The sequence below is a fragment of the Pseudopodoces humilis genome, chromosome 15 (genome assembly GCF_049639895.1).
Source record: "Pseudopodoces humilis isolate 2021_Gansu_Grassland_sample_001 chromosome 15, ASM4963989v1, whole genome shotgun sequence".
Taxonomy (NCBI): Eukaryota; Metazoa; Chordata; class Aves; order Passeriformes; family Paridae; genus Pseudopodoces; species Pseudopodoces humilis.
Genome location: NC_142214.1, coordinates 13,476,254 through 13,499,460, shown reverse-complemented (window position 1 = coordinate 13,499,460; position 23,207 = coordinate 13,476,254). Strand labels below are relative to the sequence as shown.

The 23,207-nt window shown below is 43.3% G+C and overlaps 1 protein-coding gene across 3 annotated transcripts in view; it reads left to right on the top strand.

The window, feature by feature from the left end:
* MAMLD1 (mastermind like domain containing 1) overlaps positions 1-23,207 on the top strand; it is a 186,266-nt gene that overhangs the window by 96,330 nt on the left and 66,729 nt on the right. The window contains exon 1 of one of the 3 annotated variants that reach the window (XM_014260963.2): positions 6,830-7,108. The exons of 1 other annotated variant lie outside the window; for it this stretch is intronic. In XM_014260963.2, the coding sequence (XP_014116438.1) occupies positions 7,055-7,108 (54 nt within the window). In that variant the 5' untranslated portion in view covers positions 6,830-7,054. Of the gene's footprint in view, positions 1-6,829; positions 7,109-8,902; positions 9,340-23,207 lie in introns of those variants that run through there. One more of the 3 variants, XM_088062464.1, reaches the window with a different exon arrangement.

Sequence of the window (23,207 nt, the reverse complement as noted above, 5' to 3'; positions counted from 1 at the left end):
TACTTCCCTTGGGAAAGGGAAGACAGCAGAGTGGGTAGCTGGAATTAGAGGTGCGAACACAGCAGAAGGACCAAGAGGAAGTCTTAAGGAGTAGTAGGGCTAAATGAAAGAAATACTGACCAGGAGCAGAAGATGGGCAGGAGAAAAGAGGGTTCTGGGAGCGGGACAGTCTGAGAGGACACACATGGTGGAGTTCCCAAGGACTCCCAGGGGTATTCTCCTTTCTGCCTTTTACTAGTGCTGGAAATTCAACTATCACTTTTGGCCCTAATGTACAAGAGTAACTATACTCATCATCCTTTTGCACTTGCATGCTGCGTAACTGACTTGTAAATTATACATACCTAAAAGTAGTTATGTTCAGGCTGTTTCTTGAATTATATGAGAAGTCTGAGGTTGCTGGTTATGTACTTTCCTTTGGGGAACAGGGAGGGTTGGTAGCACAATTACCCAGGACCATGCTGCCATATTTATTTGAATAACAAAATAAATAACAATTCTGGATGGATGCCATATTTTGTTGATAGTGTATTGGACATAGAAATGTATCTTAATAACTTTTATTCATTCCTATACTGAAGGGAAGTAAAGCTTTATTTTTTGGTTCAAGAAATCTGACACTAGTTGAGATACAACACATTTCTACAGAAGGCTGCAGTCTCTAGCAAACGGATGCATATTTATATGACAGGATATGCTCAGTAGCCCTTGGAAACCAGGAATTTAAATCAATAATTTCTAGTAAATCACAAACTGACATTGGCAGCATCCTAGTCTGGCTGAGTATCTGTATCATCACAGGCACTCTTCTTTAATAAACAGAACGTACAATGTTTCATGCACTGGTTTTGTATTTTCTTGGCAACTGCATAAAAGTATAATTTCTAAGCATGATCCAAGGGATCTCTAACAAAGGAAGGAGGGTAACATTTGTTTCTGTGAGCTTTATGGGTTTAAATCTCAGGGCCAATTCTGCCATCAGGTAGTTCATGAATATTCATGTAAATTGTTTTGAGTTGAAGAATATGTAACTTTGCCACGTATCTGGCATGGAAAGAATACTTTGACAGTCATGAATAGAGAATATTTTTAAAAATAGCTTTAGCAAAGGGAGGACAGCTTTAGAAACGAAAGGGAGAATTAAGGAAAAAAGGTGTGTTTCCCAAGGAAAGCAAAATTATGTGATTGTTGAAGCATTTTCTTATGCTTAGATATTTAAAGCAATTTGGAGTATCTTGTATGAGGTATGGTTCACATTCTGCCTTTCTGTTGATTTCTAGAGGAATTGAGTCAGGTCTATATGTCCCTGATCACTGCACTTGTGTATGAACTGTGTGATCCAGCAGTGAGAAACAGCAAGGCTAGAATTATTGCTAAGCCTTGTTTGTGTTATTACATATTCTGAGTGGTATATTACTTGCAGTCAAGTACAGGAGTCAAATTAGTGTGTCCTATTGCCTTAGACCTATTGTTAACCTGGAAATTTGGCAAGTGGTGCCTGTCACTATTTGCTTCTGATCCAATGCCCCCCCAGGTGCTGGGAGCTGGTTCTGTACCCGTTTGGCTGCTGGAGCAATTGACAAATGTGACAATGCTGCTGAACATAATGCTTGGAGGAAAGGCATCTCCTGGGGAGCTACAGGGGCTCATTTAAACAATGCCTGAGTGTTTGGAGATACCACACACTACAGCAAATGACAGCTTTTATTCTTAGATGTAACTGAGGCTGTAAGTAGAATGTGCAGCAGCCTCAGACTTGCCATCCAACACACCTGCAGTCCAGCACAGGGTTTGTGCTTGCTGGGCAGAGCCAGCATCAGCCACACTGAGAGCACACATCACAAGTGAAGAGGGAAGATGTTTTATGAACAAGTCAGATTGGAGAAATGTCATTCATTATCAAGCATTTCAATGTATTGTTGCTGACAATAGGGCTATTAAATGTGATATTATGTTCATTTGTATCAGCTTCTGTGCATATAATGAAAAATCTTACTAGCTGCAAGATGGTCAGAATTGAAATTGTCTGTATGTCTTCTACAAAAGCAGCTCATAGAATCACAGAATATTTGGTTCGGAAGGGACCTTTAAAGGTCATCTGGTCCAGACCCCCTGCACTGAGCAGGGACATCTTCCAACTGTATCAGGTTGCTCAGAGCCCTATCTGACCTGACCTTGAAAGTCTCCAGAGATGGGACATCCACCAACCCTCTGAGCAACCTGTCAGCATTTCACCATCCTGATCATCTGCGTGCTTCCCTCACCACTTGGATAATCCTTCCCATTTCTGATAGACTCATACATAATGCTAGCATGTGCCTAAGTGGATCTCTGAGCTATGCAAATAATTGATTTCTGAGTTTAAAAATTGAGCTCAAAAGACATCAATTTGAAGCAAGCAACACTATGAGAGTGTTGAGGCCCTGGCACAGGTTACCCAGAGATGCTATGGGTGACTCATCCCTGGAAATGTTCATGGTGAGATTGGATGGGGTCCTGAACAACCTGATCTGGTGGAAGGTGTCCCTGCTCATGGAAGGGGATTGGAGGTAAATGGTCTTTAAGGTGTTTTCCAACCCAAACCACAGTATCAAAGACTGGTTTGAAAAATGAAAAAAGGACATGCAGAAATTACCTGACATGCTCTTTTACTCAACTCAATGTTACTGATGCTGATAGTATTGTGACTTTCAGAAATTAACTGAAATTTTGCATGCATTATTAATTTTATCCCCAGTTTATTGCACTGTACTATGGGGAAGTACCTGAAGGACATGAACCTTCCTGGTTCTGAGCATCAGCCAATTATGGATTGGCTTTGATTAAAAAGAAACTTGCTAAGAGGTTGCACCACTCCCTGCAATTTGTCCTGCAACTGTTCAGTAAAAGTTTCTTTTCTATCTTCTGCTTCATCAGCTATTGCCTATAGTCAGAGACAAGATACCAAATTACCTGGATTGCTGATCTGATCTAGCACAAGAAATACAGGACTGACTAGTCCAACTGAAGATTCATCTAGCCCAAGCCATTAATTTCACCTGATTTCAGGTTGCAAATATGCAAGTAGAAAGCATCACATGCTTTCCATCCATCTGGTTCTGAGAAACTGACAAATTTGTGAATCCTTCTGTGAATCCGTGGTGAATCCTTGTGCTGCTCAGTTGCTGCTTTCCTTGAGAGTACAAGACATGCTGTGGAGCAGCTCTTGTCTGCTCAGACTTCTGTTATCCTTTCTGATCTCAGGAACACCAGAGGCCAGCTAAAAGTCAGGCATAGTTCTCCTGAGATAACAGAGTCCCAGCATCATGGTTACCTGGATGCTCAGTTTTAGCAGGTTTAGTTCACACCAGCCTGGAAGGTGCAAACCTTTTCTCTAGCCCTTGAGAAAAAAGATCGTCTTACATTGGCAGTACCTGTTGCTGACACAACCCATCAAGGCTGTGTCTGAGTGCATGATCCTTTTGCTTGGTGAACACAAGTTCAGGCAGTTATTTAGCATATTGCAGCTTTCCAGCTAACTGTTCTCCTTAAGTAGAAAGATACTGCTTTTTCAAAACCATGGAGTAAAGGAAAAATGTTGGTCTTGTTTGGAATATTTTTGGTTTGTTATGTTTTTTGGGTTTTGTTTTGGTTCAAGAGACTCTTCTCATTATTTTGTTATTTTTCAAATAAGATCATAATTTCTCAGTTCTCTGACTGGCTTTTGAATAAGACATCTCCATGTGGAAAGAAATGACACTATTTTTATAAAGGAACAAAACAAACTATATTTTATATGGATATTAAATATGCTAAATGAAATGTGGCAAACTACTGTAAAATTGATAAAGAATGTGATTAATCACAGCTAGTCACAGCCAGGTTTGATGCCCAGCATTGGGAGAAGCATTTGAGGTACTAGAATATGTCTTGTCAAGCCTCATGCCTGTAATAGCCTTGATGCCATTAGAATCACATCTTTTCTGCGGAATCCTACAAGTAACTTTTTCAAAATAGGACAGAAGCATAGCAATAAGGTCATCTGCAACAGGCTTTGAGTAAGCCTAACCTGGGAAGATGAAATACTGCCCTGAAGAAGCCAATGAATGTTCTATTATTGATTCCAGAGCAGCCAGGGATTCCCCCAGGTCAGCTAGAGTAAATATGCCTAAAGAAAGGACTCATAATTTAATCACTAAAGACCAAAATTGCAGCCCTGAAATTCCCTGCTTAGCCATTACCTATCACTGATAATGAGTGATCTCTGCAAGGGATTTGTTAAATGCTTACACTGCTTGAAATTAGGCTTTTGAGGACACCCAAAGCTGTCCTTGCCACTGTTGAGCAGAACAGCACAGACCATACAGGCTTATGAGCCCAGTACACCAGGTTTGGCGGCATGGGCACACTTGGCACTGAGCTGCTGGAGTGACATCTAGAGCCTACATGGCTTAATCCAGCAGGTTCAGAAAAGACAATGTTGCCAGCTCTCTAGTGGACTAACTGCTTAGAGTGTCCTGATTTCATTTCCCTCTGAGAGCACACCCCACCTTACAGAGGAGAACACAAACCAGTACCTGGCAAGCAGATCCCCTTGGCAACTAAAGGCAGCAGCATCATTGCTGTTGCAGAGCAGGCACGGACAGGACTCCTATACACCCTACCCATGCCATTTTCCTTTTGGGGAAGACCTTTGCTCTAGTTTTATGAAGTGAACAGAGCAAATGTCAGTTCTTAGGAAGTATTGTCATCTGTCAGGAACTTTAAATGTTTGGCAAGAGTCATAAATGACAAAACTCCTTGACAACTGGCATGCACTGAAGGTGCTACATAGAAAAACTGACACGGACCCACTGTACATCATCTGAACATGGTGTTGTCAGTAGGTCCAGCTACAGAATGAATCCCTGTCTGCCCCACATGTTCCATACATCTGCATTTTAGTTCAAAAATCTCAAGGGGGAAAGATGGGAACCCTTACACACACATATATCTTCAGGGGAGGATTTCTGACATTGCATACTGGACGAAGAGTGGCACCTCCTTCCAGGTGGAGCTTAATTCAGGCATAATGAATGCATGTCTTCACTGAGCCTACTCATTTTAGGTGACTCCTGCTCAGCATGTTGGCTCTTCTAGATCCTATGCTGATGCCCTAATGCTGTGTTTGGTCCTCATCACCTCAGGCAGGGTTGTAGATTTGGTCTGGGCAGCCCAAATATCAGATGTTGATACACCTTCCCTTAGTCTCTGAAACCCTTTGAGATCTGGCCCACAGAGGCTGTAGAATTCAGGGTATTTACACCCACAAGAGTTTATTATTTTTGTGGTGTTTTTTTTTTTTTAATTGACAAAATAGATCAAAGTAATATTAAATAATATAGAAGGCAGAAGCACTAGAAAAGCAAACCAGTAGGTTCCAAACAATGCAAACTGAAATACCACAAATACTGCTCAGGGAAGTGGGCCCATTGTTACAACTGTCACAGGCAAGCCAGAGGCTTCAGCAAAACTGAAAAGCGATGTTTCTCTGTTGATGAACTGATATTGCCAATATTTATTAGCTCAGGGTACAAAGATGGGTTTGGAGGTCAATAAGTTTACTGCAAGTTGAAAGTGATTGCTGTCTGGAAAACTTTCAGGAAAGTGAGGCCATATTCTGGCTCCACTTTTATGTATTTTGTTACAGTAAAGGGGCTGTATTCAAATAATTTTCTTCCTAATTTTACAGAGCATAATTTACTCATATCATTATTTCAGGAATGATCTTAGAAACTAGACATTATATTACAAATACTACTAAGTCTTCCACACCTCATCCATTGAGTCAATGTACTGGGACAGGGTTTCTAGCATCTCCAATTTATCAGGGTAGAAGTGACAATTGTAGTGATTTAGCAAGGCAATAAAATGAAATTATATCAGCAATTGTTTGTGGATCCAGAGTGCTCTCCTATCTGCCTCCAGCTTGCTCTTCCCAGTTCTTCCTGCACAGTCCAAGTGGCGGTCTGAATAGCTTTCAGTTGATGGTCTATCAAAATTAGTATTCAGAGATTGCAGCTTGTAGCAAGCACATTTATAGTCATATGGGGAAGTGCATGGCTTTACGGGAGCTTTCTATTTGGAATTATGCCTGCCTTCAAAAAGACATGTATATAGCACAAAAGATGAAAATGAAAGAACTCTGCTGTTTCCTTCTTGCTAACCTGGATTCACCTGGGTGAGATGAGTTTAACCTTTTTGTGTTAAATGTGCTGAATACCATGTATCATAAAGGGACAGGAAACTGCACTCTGTAAGAATAACTGTAATCTTTACATTTCATGCTTTGGGCTCTCTTTTCAGCGATTTGAGCACCTTGATTTGGAAGGAAAAAAATATATTAATTGCCAGTAGCTTTCTGACTTATCTGACTTTGTACTAAATGAATTTGAAGCTCTACAAAGAAGGCGCTAAACATTCTAAGCAGCTTTTTGTGTGTTAAAATTTTGACCATAGGCTGGTTAATTTTCGCCTTCATGCACGGAGAAAAAAAAAATTAAATCCTTGGATCTGTGAGGTGTCCAATTTCTGTAGAGAAGAAAGTGTTACTTCCCCTTTAAGCCTGGCGCCTTTCGTGTGTGTGTGTGTGCAGTCCGTGTGTGTGAGTGTGTGTGTGTGTGTGTGTGTGTGTGTGTGTGTGTGTGTGTGTGTGTGTGTGTGTGTGTGTGTGTGTGTGTGTGTGTGTGTGTGTGTGTGAGTGTGTGTGTGAGTGTGTGTGTGTGTGTGTGTGTGTGTGTGTGTGTGTGTGTGTGTGTGTGTGTGTGTGTCTCCTCCTCTTTGAGTGACACAGCACTTAGATATGCCTATCAGTAACTTAAACCCCACAAACTCCACCTTCTAAGTGAGGAAGCTGTGGGTTGATGGAAATGTAGTGAGCAGATCGAGACAGACGGTGAATCATTAGCAAACTGCAACGCCAGGATGAACTTGTCTGGAACCTAGAAGGAGAAAACAGGCTGCGAGTCCTCTGCGGTGCTGGGTTTGCTCAATACAGCCAAAGTGGATCTAAAAGCTGGTTGATCCCCAGTCCAAGATGCTGCTGGTTTCCCAGCGGGTAGAAGCACCACGGATGGAGCCACATATTCCAGTAAGTAGCATTTGAAATCGATATGGGCTGGTTTAAAAGGACTTAAACACCCTCGGAACAGTTGCTCACCGTGCTCGGCACGGTCGCAGTCAGGCTGGAAAGTTTGCAGGGGCGGTACAAGAAAGCACCCACCTGGAGCTCGCTCTGTCCGGGGTCCCATGTGCCGGGGCCGCCGGAGGGAAGGGGACAGAAACTGGAGGGAAGAATTTCGCCCTCCATTCTGGTCAGAGCTGTAGTCGGACCACGGAGAGGAGGGCAGGAGGTAGGGGGTCCTTTAAAATGGTGGTGAAGAAGGTGATTTGCGGTGCCGTGCGGTCCCGGGCACGGCGGCGGGGAACGCTCCGTGGGTTTCCGTGTCATTGCTAGAGTGGTGACGCGCTGGGCTGCGGGAAGAGGCAGTGGATGCTGTCGGGGGCGAGCGGGAGCGGGGACCCGCCGGTGCCCCCGGCGCCGCCAGCCCGCGGGTTCTTGTGTCAGTGCGGCCGGGCCGGCTCAGCCATCGTCCGGGGATTTCCAGCTAAACTTGGATCAGACGGGCAGGGGAGGATAAACCCATCATCGCCCGTGGACTCCGCCGGGAGGGTGTCACGCGTGGAGCGGCTAGCGCTGGTCCCTCTAGTATAATTTCTTAATAATTCCTGGTATTTGTGTTGGTAGCCGCGTGCCTGGTTATTTTGGGAACCTGAAGCGCACGTTCGACAGGCAGGATTGTGAACAAAAGGCTCGTCCGAGCCCCGAAGGAGCCCTGGGTTATTCCTGACGGGAGCGTGGAGCCCGGCGCTGAGCCCCGAGCTGCGGAACGCGTGTGCGGGAACAGCCCCGAGTGCGGACGCTGCCGCCGGCGCGGCGCCTTCGCCGCTCGCTGCCGAACCGTCCTTGTGTTCGGAACAGAACGCGTGAACAAAACGCCTGCTGACTCATGCTTTTAACTCTTTTGGTTTCTTATGCTGTGGTTAAGATCGGGGTTCAGAGCAATGGCAGGGTAAACACGGCGCTCGCTGGCTCGGCCCCAAGTCCCTCCCCTCCCCTCCCCCCTCCCCCCCCACCCGCCGGCAAGGTAGGCGCTGCCCTCTCCCCCGTCAATAGCCGGTCCCTCCTCCCAGTCCCTCCTCCACCGCCTCTCCCGGCCTGTTGCTCGGCCCGGAGGAACGCCGGGGCCGGGGGCACCTCGGCTTTTGTTCGTCTGTGGCTGGAGGGTGGTTGTCACCAGGGTGACTCGGAGGGATCCCGGGGAGAACGACCGTTTCTGGGAAGAAAATGGTCTTTGATTTCCTTTCACACCGCCCCCCCCTCCGGCCTCCCCCCGGAACAGTAAATTAAAAGCCGCTTTTGTTTTCCACGGTGCTCCCGGCGGGGGGATGGCGGAGCCCGGGGCCAGGGAGCGGGGCGGGAGGCGCCGCGGAGCCGCGGCCTGGAGAGATCGGTGGTCCCCGGTGCGGTGCGCGGGGGACGCGCGGCCGTCTCGCCACGTCCCGTCGGAAGCTGATAAACCCTGCGAGCAGCGGCCGCTTGGAGGGAGCCTCCTGGAAGAGCCTTCCTCCTCCTCCTCCTGCTCCTCCTCCTCCTCGGGCGGCGGGGACTCCCCGCGGTCCCTCCCCCGCCCCGCTAGCGGGGGCATTAACTGCGTCTGGCCCCTTCCGCCGGCCAGGGACGGAGGCGCCGGACTCATCCCCCCACCGCTGTGCGGCCGCCCTGGCTGGGGCCGAGGGAGGGCTGTGGGAGCGCCGGGAGGGCGGAACGCTCCCCCGGTTATATAACGCGAATCTTTCCCTACTTAGCCCCGTAATCCCCGAGTAATGTCTAAGGCGGGGGGTTGCGGGGCAGGGGGAGGGAGGCTGCTGCTCCCGCAGCACCTCTTCTGGGCCGAGCTGACGGGAAAATAAAGCTGCCGATGTGCAAGATGGACTACACGGTGCCTCCGGGAGACAGGGAGCCGGAACGGCCTTGAACCTGTCGGTCCCAGTAGCTGGGTAATGCCCCCCGCCCCCGGGTTTCCCCTGATGCACCGGCATCCCCGGATCAGTGGGGCCCCGCCACCCCCAAAACAGGCTGCCCGGGACGTGCCCTCCTGTTCCAGGGAGGAGCTGCATGCCGGGAGAACAGCGGCGGCGGAAGGCGCTGACAGTGCCAGGGGGGGAACCCTCACCCCGGGGAGACGGGGGAAGCCCCCAGCACGGGGGGCTCTTCCTTTCGGCCGTGCTCGCCGAGTGCAAGACAGCGAAGCAGTTTGAGTAAGTTACACTCGAGCACCTAAAAAAGCAGCGATCTAGTGCTGGCACTGCCCATTTTCAGTCCTCTCTCCCTGCCATATGTTTAGGAGGGAGAAAAAAAAGTGCACTTGGGGAAGGATGCTCTCAGCTGAAGGAAGAGGTGGGCTGGGGGACGAGGTACAAGGAAATTCCATGTTAGGAAAGCATTAGCAAGGGGTGACTTCTAATGTTTTCCTGCCACTGACGTTGACAGTGACACACATGTGTGGGTTGATATTGGAACGTCACAGAGTTTTTAAACTCAACCAGGAAATAGTCTGTTGCTCAGGGATAAAAAACTGTCTGTACTGTAAGGCAGGTAACATGCAGTTAACGGCCCTCAAGTGAGTGAAAAGTGGTTCAATGTTAACAGTTGAGCAGCTCAAATTTAATTCAGCTTTTTATTTTCTGAGGGTTTTTTTCTCTTTTTTACATGTGGTTTTTCAGCTCCATTTTTATTCCTTTTTAGTAATACTTCAAAATCAGAAAAACACATATTGACTGGGCTTTCCTATTGGTCCTTTGTAACTAAGTATTTTGAACTGTAAAGTGTCTTGGATTTTTTTAAAGCTAAGGTAGTTTGGAGAGAGTTTAGTAATTAAAGGAGGCAGTTATATTTTTAAAATTCTTTTGTATGACTTCCTCTTAACACAGGAGTGTTTAATAAATACAATGGGTTTGGTTTTGGTTTTTACTGACCCCATTGTAAATGTTACTGTGTGGTAGCATTTTGAGATTTAAAATGGGATTAGGGACCTATTGTTTCTGAATATGCAGGAAGATTTACTGGAAGAGTTCATGATCCCAGGTGGCAGGCTGACACTCTTGCTCTGACTTAAGTGGTCAATAACCTGTCAATATGTGTGACTATACGACAAGAATTGACCTAAGAATGGGCTTCATGAGAGAGACAAGTTAGGGAGGCAGAAGGAAACACAGGGGCAAGAATAATAGTAAGTAAAATCCCTGAGTCGTCCTCAGGTTAAGTACAGTGCAACTCACTGGTTCCCAGCAATTTAATCAACAAATGTTCTGTGTTGCTTGCTACTTCTCTGATAAAAGTTGCCTTAAAATAACTTTCATGGGTACATAGCCATGGGAAAGTGAAGTAAATCTTGTAGAAGCTGTGACAAATGGGTTTATCCAAACTGAGGGATGGAGCAGCAGAAGGTTGAGCTCCTGAAACAGGGAGAGGCAGGATCTCTAGGTTTTCATTGTTCCCTGGTGCTGGCTGTGTCAGAATTTTTCAGCATTTAGGCAAAGGTGACTATAAGTTATGATTCATTAATAATTGGTATGGTCTCCAAATAAAGATAGCTAAATCAGTTTAAATGGTGCTGGCCCCTCTCCAAGGAGTCCTCTTTATATTTGACACATTTTCTGCAAACTTCTTTGAGGAACAATTAATATTGTACACTGCTATATCGTCATCTGTGGGAAGAACAGTGATGTAACTCACTATGAAGGCTTTCTACCTGATGTTCCAGTTTGACTTGCAATGTTTAAAAAAAACAAAACATTTTGAACAGAAGGAAGCAGGAGACACACCAAGGCTTGAACTGTTTTATATCAATATTGATTTTTTAAGAGGGTTTGTGTTATAAAGAGGGAGCTTTTATCCCCCTGAGCTCTTTGGCAATTATCTTCCTGCCATAAATGTTGATATGCACATAATGGATGTAACTAAAAAATCTCCTCATCCCAGCAGAAAAGGCTGACTGTTTGTTGGAGCAGAGAGAATGCTGAGAGTGTGAATAGACAAACCCATATGTTGCTGGTGAGAGAGATAAATGATGAACGAACAGGAGTTGGTTACTATGGATCAGCACAATAAACCAATTCCCATCATACACCTCTCTTAATAATATACCAGTTTCAATGCCATTGACGGGTAACCTAGGTAGCACCAGTCAACTGTAAGTTTTTCAACTGTTCTTTTATGCATCTCAAAGAACAGTTGGGACATTTCTAATTTTTTCAGATGCTGAGTGCTAAAATTACGCAGAACTTCCTTCCTTGCCAGTAATTTTGAAGGGGAACTTCAGAGCACAGATGTAAAATGCCAAATGTGCATGATACTATTGTGTGCATGTAGTAAGTTTTGTGTTGTGTGCCTGTAAAAGGGGTACCCTTGAAATGGCAATCACTGAAAAAATACATGATTCAACTGATTTGGTGTATAGTTCCGACCTCCTTAGGGTTGTTTCAGGACTGGAGTGGCTTTGGAAGATACTGGAATACTGTTTTCAGTGAAAATATAAATAGAAAAATGCTGTTTAATTTTTTTAAACAGCCCTGTAGAACAGACAGGGATCAGTACCACAATTTTAACTTTCTGTAACCCATTTCAGGGCTGCCAGCAACAGAAGGGAAACTTTGCATAAGTCTGTGCTTGTATCACAGTCTCCTTTCCTTGTTCTGTGTTATCACTGCTATTGCTTTACGCAGAAAATGGAAGTCTTTATCATTTAGAGGTTTCACTTTACATCCTTGTCTTCTGGTAGGTATTTTTCATTGCAGTTGCTATGGACTGTCCTGTTAGCTCAGTTCACAATGAAAATATACCTCAGGGTGACAGCACTAAGCAGGGATTGTGGCTCTTAGCATGTGACTCCATGGTTTTAGAATTCACCAGTTACACTACCAGAGAGCAGTGCAGTCAGAGTGGGATAATTTGCAAATGGGTTAGAAGGAGTACTTATTCCTTTTGGGAGATCTTCTGGGTAATATTTTTCATTTTATTTAATAGAAGAAAAAGTATTACTAAGTCATTACTTTCCTTTAAGAAGAAAATACTTATTTTGTGCAGCATTTACTTGCCAAGTTGCAGTAGATCTTTCAGAGCTGTTAACTTTGGTGTGAACTTCATTGGGTTGCTGGTAGGAGAGTACACCAAACTTTCTCTTTCCAGGGCCCAGTTTAGCAGTTCTTTTACATTTTGTAGTGGATTAGGCTCAGATTTGATCCAAGAATTACGGGCTCAAGGATCAGGCCTTTCAGTACAGACAGGAAATTGTTGTGTGCCCCACCCTGCTCACTCTTGCCTGTGGGGGAAGCAAAATGGAGGCAAAGCAGGGCTCAGTATACTATCTCTGATGGATGAGTTTTACCTAGCTCTTTGCTCCAGTGGAGAACCTTTTGCGCCCAAAGGGAAGACCAGAGGGAAAAGCTGTGGGTTTCCTTCCTCCCCTCCCTACCCATTAGCCAGCTGGACTAGCTGGAGGGCACATGCCGTGCCGACGGAGTGTGTGGCTGGAGGCTGTATCCATGGGGCCAGTGGAGAGCCAGTGGGGCCCAGTTGTGGGAGATGCCGTGGGATGAAGGATTTCATATGGCACTTTACTCCTAGAGCTGCCTCGTTCCTGCAATGAGCCATTGATAAGCACTGACCTGATTAAAGGGCTGCTGCTCACAGGAGGCTAGGGTGCAGCCTGGGCCTCTGGCAGGGGCTGCTGGGCTGCCCAGAATTCATTTTTGGGAATGGGTGGCCAGACTGAGGAGGGGGAGACCAGAATTCATTGGAGTGTCTTGTCCAGAGGAAGGTGTCATATTGTGATTTGCTGAGGTCCATGATACTTTTCCCTGAAGGGACTTAGCAGTTTTATTGATAAAGGACTGTACATAAGTAACCCTTATTATATATATTATTAGGCATGTCCTAATTTGTTAATAATTTATGATCTGGGTAGTACAGAAATGCTGGTGCTGTTAAAGCATTTCCACATGGATCCTCAATCTCTGCAGGCCCCTTGCTTGATTTTTACTTTAATTGCAATTACAGGCATTTTGGTTTTTTCCATTTGGTTTTGGGTTTTTTTTAATTTACTTGGTGATCCCACTGCAGGTGCCTGTTGTGCCTTCCCGTTTGGTCAGGGACAGCTGGGTACTTAGCCTGGTGCAGACAGGATCGATGTTCCCTCTGTAGGGCCAGGTGTTACCTATGGGAGGGTGTTACCCCACCTAAGGCAATCTCTTGAGTGGCAGCAGCATTAGCCCCGGGCGAAGCCTGTTCCTTGTGCCTTTCACCTTTGGAGGGAAGGTATCAGTGTGGTGGGAATGGAGGCAGTGGTGCTTCTACAATTCCTGCACCAGGATTTGCCAGTACAGGAGACAGAATGCTTCTTGCACAGCACAGAACAGGTGTTCTGTAACAGAACAGTTACCCCCTGTTGATAACAGGCTGTGTTTGCATGGATTTAAAACCTGGCTACTTTCATGTGCCACAGCTAGAGAGATTGAAAGAAACATTTTCCTCTGCTGACACACACACAAAAGAAATACTTGGTATCATCAGCATGATCTGTCTGCCTCTTTCTTCTTTCACAGTTTTTCATTTCTATGGAAGTTTCTTTTTCTCTAGAATTCAGTACCTTAAAATTCTGAGCAGATTCGGGAGTTACACCTACCCCAGACCTACCCTATTTATTGCTTTCAGAGTAACCCAGCACGTTTATTCTGTTGAGGGAAATGAAATCCATTACCTGCATTAAAATCCAAAGCAGCAGGTAACTTTCTAGATATGTTGTGAAATATAATGCCATTGTTTGCTTTTATTAATGTCTCAAGGTAGATTACACAGTAGTTAGAAAGCTGTTCTGCTCGGCAAAAGACTGTCTGTAATTTCAAGTGGTTGATCCTGATCAGGCAGTTCAAGTGGCTGCAGCAACTGTCCCTTGGAGCTCTAAATCACATTTGTCACAAGATCTGCCTGGTAGTATTGGCTGCTCCGAGAATTACTCTGACTTCTCAGCACTCCCTCCCTTTGGCTGGATCACAACAGTGAGGGACTTGCCAATCTTCTCTGTTCTTTGTGCCTAATTCTGAAAGATTGGCAGGCTTAATGCTCTGTTTTCTGAAGAGGGCCCAGCTTTACTAAGCTGCCTGTCTGTCAGGGATTAATTTAACCTCTAATTACTACATTTTCTTCACAGTTTGCTGCACATGAGCATGTTGTAACAAAAGCACAAAGAAGTATGTCATTTTATTTAGCCACTACTCTGAAATTAATTTAGGGGGTACAGAGTCAGATCTGACACACTTGGTATCAAAATAATTGTGCTGGAATTAGAATTAAAGTACATAATCTTGTTGTTTCTGATGATACAACAGTACTAGTGTAAATTGTGTTGTTAACTCGTTAGTTATGGCCACAGTAATAGAAGCGATATCTACTTACAGAGAAACACTCAAATAAGCATCTCAGCAAAAGTTTCCCCCAAATAATTCATGGTTTCCTCAAAATAATGACATGGTTTCTACTTGATTCCCATCTGACATTTTGGTTTAAGATTATATATTCAAGTGTAGTTTGTTGGTTTTTTCTCAAAAGGCCTGTCAAATTGCAGTAAACAAACATATATGATGGCTCAAGCTTCTTCCAGCCTGAATAAAGATTTTTGTTTTTTTTTTTAACATGTGGCATCATGAGAACAGTACAGAAGGCCATATGTCCTCTTGTCCCTGCTCACAGGGACATCAGCAGTGCCACAGCTTATGTTGAGAGGAGCCTGCTGTCTTGAAGGGAGCGAGTCTGCTCCTGATACGAAACATGGGATGACTTTCTTCTTTTCCAATTCTGTAATATTGACAACAAAAAGTGTCAGTTGATTTTTTTTCTCTTTTGGGAAGGTTAGGCTTGGGAAATACAGGCTATCTCCAATTTAGGAAAATGTAGCTAAAATGTAGCTAAAAGTTGTTGGTGTTACATCAGAAATGTGCAGTAGCGGTCTTGTCATCAGCTGTGTTCATTTACTCTGAGCCAGGCTTGTTAAATAGACTTTGAAAATGTAATTTCCCCTGTAAGGTTGGACCTGAAAAACCGTATGTATGTACTGATAGTTTATTTCTAATGGAAACAGAAGATTGGTTGTATATTTTTGTGTTGTGTATTTGAGTTACAAAGCCCAACTCAGGGCCCAACTCAGTAATTTTCCTTCGGTAAAAACTGTAAGTGCAATTGATGAGAAACTTCCCCTAAAGATTCCCCAAGGTCAGGTAGAATACAGTTACAAAGTCACATCTTGTATATCCTTTCTCAAAAGGAGAATTAATGTGACATCATTATCCAGGCTTGTGACAACAGTGACACAGGATTGCCAAAAAGACTAAAGGGAGGAAAGTGATGATTGGTTCTCTTTACCGTAGTAGATCAAATTATTTCTCTGAAATCTTTCTTCACTTTTCTCAATTCCCAAACTGTAGACAGTTACTGTAATTATTTACTCTAATTACTTCCAACCTACAAGTAAATCAGACCAACTGATGTGAGGGACGAAGTAGTTCATTGAGTTGACAGTCAGGTTTGGAGACACTCTCGCTGATCAGAAGTTCCATAGGATGGTTTGATAGTTCTGTGTAGCAAGCAGGATTTCTTGTGGATATGAGTTTTCATATAGCAAGCCAAGGCTGAGTAATGCTTATTCTAATTTCAAAGTTGTCAACATGTTTTTTTCAAAGGGGCTGAATACCTGTATGTATGTATGTATCGCTGGAGGAAATTTTTGGAGTAAATGGTTCCTAGGTTCTTACTCGTCCGTTGTAAAATGGCAATGATGGTGCTTTGCCTTTACCTTTACACTAAGTATCCTTAACAAGTTAAATAGTTCATAAATCATCAGTGCTTATTACCAGCTGAGCTCTTTAGGGTCTTTTCAAATAGTTATTAGTTTTATTCCATATAATAGAAATTATATTAAAAATAAAGGTGTGTATATTCTACTGGAAGCCCCCCCTCACTGTGCACAACAGTTTTATTTCTTTGCTTTGGCTGTAATGCCAAGTCAGGTGGATTTTTTTTATTTTTTCACTCCAACATGACATTATAGTGTCTTTCTTTTTGCTGAAACTTAAATACATGTAGGGATAAAGCAAATATTTAAAGAAAAAATGGCATCTACCCTCAGGCATGTATTTTAATGTTTCATGTTTCATTCTCTGTCACAGGCCTTCATAAGTTTAAGTTTTCAACAGTGGTAAAAAAGTCAATATTTTACAAAGACATTTGTAACAGTTCCAAACACACCAGTAGCTTTGTTCCCATGCATTGGTATGTAACATTTAGTATGTAAACATTAGCATTAATTTAAGAATAATTCTATATTGCTCATTTGGGTGGTTATCGGGAAGGATACTGAGTATAATTTCACTTTGCTTGGACTAGTTACTTAAAATCTTACTAAGATTTTCACAAATCCAAATTTATATAAGGAAATAATTTCTGAATGTATTTGATACTTCAGTAGATCTTGATGATGGTCAGGTACTTTTAAGGACTTCACTTTTTCTGTTACTTTAACTTACTTCATTTCTTAATTAATTGTGTTGATTTAAATAAATTCACGCAGAGAAAAGCTCAAGTTTATACAATCTTCTAGTCAGAAATACAGGCAAAAGGTTTTGATCTCTGACTGTCAAATGGTGACTCATTAAAAAAGAATTTTTGTTCCTCCTTTTTCAAAGGGTTACTCACTACCAAGCAGTAAATATCTAGTTTTGATGCTACTGCATTGAAATGCTTGACATTGTTAGTATATTAAGTCCAAAGCCTGTAAGATTGTTCACAGGCTTCATGGGTTTTTGTTTGTTTGTTTTCATCGATTAAAGAAACCCATTGGGAGATTTTCTTCAAGCTTTACCCTGTGAATTTGAGTACAAACTTTGTTTGGATTTTAATAACAGAGGACCTTGTCCATACTTTAAGCAGTAGGTCATTCAAATTATTTTTAAAAACACATGACCAAGCAAGCACTAATTTCTTTCCAATTTTGCATTGGGTAACATTAGACAAGGACATTGGAATTCGTCTAAATAAAAAAAAAAAATTCTTTGTCTTCCACATCAAGGGTTGTATGCTAAGCATTTTCTAATACTGTATTGCATAAAGCTGAAAATAAATTGTACTGAAGAGAGACAGATAAAATCCAGCCCAAGGCATGCCCTTTTTCTCCATTTCCATATTAATCTTGACTCTGAGCGTCTCTTTTGTCTTCGTGTTCTTACCTATTCTAGACATTTGATGGAAGGGCACAGAGGCATGATTGAATCTTCCATCTCATCTCCTCTTCTTAGGTATGAATTGATTGGTTTGAATTTACATAGCATTGGAAGGATGTTTTCTTGGTTGCATCAACACTTGTGTTTGACTTGAAGCAGAATGAGAGTGCATTTGAGCTTTTCAGTACTTATGAGACATGAATCTTGGTCCCTGATCCCAGGAGGTAGATCAGACTTAATTTCAAGTGAAAATCCTGCATCGTCAAATAGCTTCCCATGTCAGTTAAAGTTCAATATTCTTGAATTCCAGAGAAGTAAGATGAGTTGAATCCGAAGTTTAGGGCAAGTGTGAAGGATGTAAAAGAAAATGTGGATGTTTCTTCTGATGCTGCTCTCCCCTCTCCTTCACAGGGCTCCCACCATCTGTCAGCTGTAACAGAGTGATTTGATTACTTTGTAGTGTTAAGCTAAAAGAATAAATCTGAGCACCTTGGGAATGGGGAGCCAATCCAACAATTGAACCCAAACAAGTTAATAAACATGAAGCATTTCTGTTCAGTGCTGCTGTAGAAATGCTAGTTCCAGAAATGCTTGGGGCAGCTGTGGTGAAGGCCCAGTCAATTAGTGTAAGTACATCCCCTATACACACCACCATTAACTGCATGTTGGGGGCTGAGCTCTCTGTTTTGAAAGAGAAGCATGCATTTTCTGTTGGTTATAAATTATGAAGATGTTGAATGTCACAGGATGACTGTTTATTGCTTACCACCTCACTTCCCATTCTCTCTACATGCCTAGAAAAAGCTCAACTAAGGCAATCTGAATTGCCCTTTCTTTAAAATCACATTTGCCTTACACATTATCTACGAATTTCTACCTTCCCCTTGTCAGTTCTTCTCTCCCCCAGCCCAGCATCCCACAAATTAGCCAGAAATAGAGCATTTCAGTGACTGTCTACAGAGATGGTTTGAAATCTAAATTGTCGCCCTGGAAATTGAAGCCTTCTGATAATGTTTTCATAGTTTTAGTTGCTTTCTCATGAAAGTAACATAAACATAAGTTGTTTATCACATTCCTTCTAAGAAACATCTTTTGATGGACGTTTTTTATGACCAGTGTGTTTGGGAAGGTGGTAACTTGATTATCCAATCCCTGGTCATTGTAGAGAATCTATAAATACTGGAGTCAGAGAATAAAGGTGCTGTTTTTTGTTCTGACACTGTGTGTTCATGTGAACCATTTTGTGTCCTCTAGCGACACTAAATGACACCCTCAGACTGGTTTCTGATACCCACATGCAATGCTAGGTACAGTCCAGAGTCATTTGGAAGACAGTGTACATAGATATACTGTGAGCTACAGCAACAGTGTCAAGTGTTGTTGAGTAAGAAAATCCGTGCTCCTTGTCTGCATGGAACTGACTGCGGATGTGGGTACTTCTGCAGATAAGACCTGGATTACTTACAAGGAGCCTTATAATAGCCTGTTGCTTTAATTTTATCATATCTAAGAATGGCAGTAATGGCAAACTAGCCAGGAAATGACCAATTCTGGCTGCCCACAAGATCTCCCTGTGGAGCATCTACATGTATGTTATTTCAGGGTATTCCGTGGCCATCTAGTCCAGCAAACATCCATTTGTTGATGTTCGTGCCTGGAACAGAAACAGCTACAGCCCTTTGTACAAGAATGGCAGAAAATGTGCCATTGAGTGCTTTGCCCATCTGCTCCTCAAACTGTAGCAAAGCAAACTGTTAAACTTTGCACAGAGCTTAGGGCTTGATTAACTTAAATTACCATGCTGTGGTATGTGTTTGCAATGCTGAGGGGATTAGGTGGCATGTATTTTCAAGAAATACACATTCATTATTCAGAAGGGTTATGCAATAACATCCAGCAGCCATTTCCTTTTTGAGCATAGCTGTGTCAGTAGTATAGCTTGTTTGTTTGTGCATTCATCCAGCCGGATCCTGGTGAGGAGACGGACTGGCACAGCCAGCACCAGCAGAGCTGCTCTGTGGCACTGGCTGGCCTGGCTTTGCAAGCTGGTGCTGTTGCAGCCACACATGGAGAACCAGAGACCTGGGGATGTAGAGGTGAAGAGATCCAAAGTACGAGGAGGCAATGGTAGGGGAGAGAGCTGGGATGGGCTGGGATATGCTGGGACCAAAGGGAGGACAAAGCCAAGGAGACAGGAGAACTAAGGAAACTGAGCAAGTGTCTGGAAAATGATGAAGACACAGCAGGTTCAGAACTGCCTCAGTAAAGCTGGAATCTCTCATACACCTGGTCCACAAGGTCCAGCAATTCCTATGACTTCCATTCAAGCAGTAAATGCTTCCTGTGTGCAAACTTGTCCTGTGCTCCTTGGACACTGACTTCCAGGCACTGCTTTTCTTTATTTCTGTTGTCTCTTTTAAGTTTGCAAGCCTTGTTTTTCCCTTGTACTCTTCCTTTCATGCCTTTGTTGTGGTTCTGTGGGTCTGCTTCTGGGGTCTCACCTGGTGTCACCTTTCCAGAGGCAGGCAGAGCTGTGTCAGGGAGCAGCACAGTGCCAGGGCTCTGTGCTCCCCATGGTCACAGGAATGGCTTGATTTGGTTTGTTTTGTCAGAAGGATTTTCCTTGGCACAGTGCTGGGGCAGCCCAGGTATCTCACAGCTGGCTGAAGCACATCCCTGTGCAGCGGTGGGATGTTCCCCTTGGATGTGAGCTGGTGCTAACAGTGGGGCAAAAGTCAAGGTATGACTACCCTGCTGTCCTTATTCTTTGAATTCGCTGGTTCAGACAGAAACAGTGAGGTCAGCTTTCACCTGGCCAACCTGCAGTTCAGTGTCAGCAGGACAACAGTGGCTGTGTGAGCTGAGTTTGAGCTGCAGAAGTTGCTTAAGACATTAAGTGAATAATCTGGCACTTGACCCATATGCAATAGCAGAAGTACCCAGAGTAGCACTGCCAGCCTGCCCCAGGCCAGCTTTCCCTGGGACAGACTTTCCTGGGACAGCCTCAGGGGCATGTCTGCATGAAACCAGTGCACCTTGCTGTGCACCAGGAAGCTAGTTTAGATCTAGATCATCTGAGCTGCTAATTAAACATCTTTCCAAATCTCCTTCAACAGCAGTTTGGGATCTTAAGGTGGTCTTGAATTTTGTGAACCAAAGACAGTAATGTTCTCTTTTACAGCTGTTTCTGAAGCATTGTAGCTTCCCTGAAGTAAGGAGACATAATTCAGTGTTCATAAAGGCAGATCAGAAAGTAAAAGACTCTTTGGTTCTCTCTGAGAGCTTTTTTCAAATGTAGAAAGAACGAGTCACTCGACATTTCATTACTGAATAGGAGCTGATTTACAAGTGCATATGCCCTGAGATGAATGTCGGTGGATGAACACCAATAGTTTCCTCCATGACCATGCTGTAAATGGGCTTCAGCCAGTTTGATGTAATTAATTCTGGGACACTGTGCTGTCTTTTGAAATGGAAGCATCATCCTTCTTACGATCTTCTGAATGCTAGAAAGCCAATTAACATGGGAATTCCTGATTAGCTTTAATTCAGCTCTACTACTCCAAGAAAGTGTAGTTCCTGAATTTCACAAAGAAAGCCTCTAAAAGCATGGATCCAAATCAGTGTACTGAAGATCCTGTTGGTAGGTGTGGTAGGTATTAATATTTACTTGATGTCTTTCATCTTCCAAGTACTTTACACAGAATAAGCATTTAATCTTCTCAAAAGATGTATGAGTTAGGTGACGTAAGTTTTACTCCCTCAGCTTTATTAATAAAGGCAGAAAAACGGAAGCAAAGAGATTAAAGTAGTTGTGTCATGGTTATAAAGAAGGCCAGCACTGAAACTGAGTAATGTCAGGTTTCTATTTCTGGGTCCAGACTATAGTCTCTTCTTGGTAAGAAAAATCAGCAGGACAGACTTTGGAATAAGAACATCATAAGAACTCAGTGAAGCATCACTTAGACTGATGCGCTGCTAGCCTGTTCTCCTCCCTCCTCCCTTACAGAGGCATTCCTACAGGTTGCCACTTGAGTTGCAAAGCATCCATGGATCTTTCATTAGACTGATATAATGGCCCAGTTTAGTCACTGGTCTGGTTTGACCACTGAGAAATAAGCGTGTGTTGAGATTTCTGGAATAAAAGAGTCTCTGCTGAAGTGAATATGATGAGATGCATATATGATTTTAATCAATTCAATGGCTTACTGCATTAGAAAGTGCTTAAATTACATGGTTGAATTTTAAGCAGGCAAGTTATCTCATTAATCTGAAAAAAATTTTGTTTGCCTTTGGTTTGGATAGGGCTACTCATAGAGCTCTATTTAAGTATACACTAAAGTTTATTGCCAAATCAGGGCCCTGGTTTGCAGCAAATGTCACCCTGAATTGAAGACTGGCAGGGAACCTGTTGAGGGCCCAAAGGTGGTTTTTGGCTTAAAGAGCTTCCTATTAAAATGAGTCAGTGGACAAAGCTTAAAACATCTGAGAAAGTTCTTGTCTGAGAAGGCATCTGATCTTTTGAAAGAGAAGCCTACTTGGTAGATGCATAGGGGTTGTGTGCATCCTCAATCTGGTTGTGCAACTGGTTGACTGTAATGGAAACCCTCACCTGGGAGGCTCCCCTGGGAGTCTTCCTCCTGTGTGGGGAAAAGCAATTGCCTTTTAGTTCTTCCAGTCTTACCTTAAAGATGAAAGAGAAGATGCCTTTGCCTGAAACTGAAATCCACTCGGAGATGGTGGCTGTAGAAGCCACTTCATATTGTCTAGATTTGACTGTAAATTGAGCCTCCTGTTTCACACAGAGTAATGATTTTAATGCTGCAGTGAGGAATCACTGGGTGAGAGAAGGGAGGGAGCAGAGAAAAGCAGTGCAGCCATGCTCCCCTTGTAAGGCCATGGTTCAAAATGCTTAATTAGTTGTTTCAAACCAATGGCTCTTCTCCTTTGAGGCAGGAATGGTGTATCAGCAAAAGCTGACCAAACTGATGTAGCAAATCAATTCTATGGTAATCTGTTTATTTAAACTTTGGTACCTAAACTTAAAAGCTCTTCTCAAGTGTACCTGCACTGCTGTTTATTAGCCTGTATTCTTTTATGCTCTTGCTTGGAGGTTTGTGCTGCAGATAGCAAAATGGCCAGGACATGCCACTTGAAGCTGCTTCCAAATGTAATTCAAGCAGGTCCGCAATAATAGCGCTAAAAGGAGAGCTATTTAGCAGCATTATTAATGGGAAAAAAGTTCAGGCAGGATTATGAAAAAGTAAATTTTTATTAAGAGTGGAGAAGATAGAAGAATGGACTGATTGCCCTGAGTCCTCTGGGCCCTCGAGCAATCAATTTCCCTTCCTAGTATTCAGTTACTTGCTAATTGTATTGATTTTTATCAAATATGTGTACAAATCAATTTTATATTTTAGTGCTATTAAAAGCTTCCTTCCTTCCTTGCAGGCAGTGTTGCTCTGATCATTCTCATTGTCTTCCTTTATTTTAATGCTTTTATCCTAATGCATATTTTCATTATGACATGCATGTTTTTCTTTAGGACATTGAACTAGGTTTGGATTTTACCTTGATGCTCGGGGGTTGAGCAAATAGGCATCAATCAGTCCAAACCTCTGTGAAGTCAGTGGAACTGCCTGCTTAAGGAAAAATTGCAGGAAAGGGATGTGTGGTGTCATAAAATGGGTGGGTGCAAGTGACCACACAGTGTGAGCCCCTGAAGAACGGGAAATATGGCTGCCACAGGATGGGAATTGTCCTGCAGAAAGCTTGTAATGAGAAACAGAGGGGATAAATGCTGAGCATGATGCACTCTTACTGAATAAAGGGGGAAATGAAGTCAGGGTGAGAAAAAT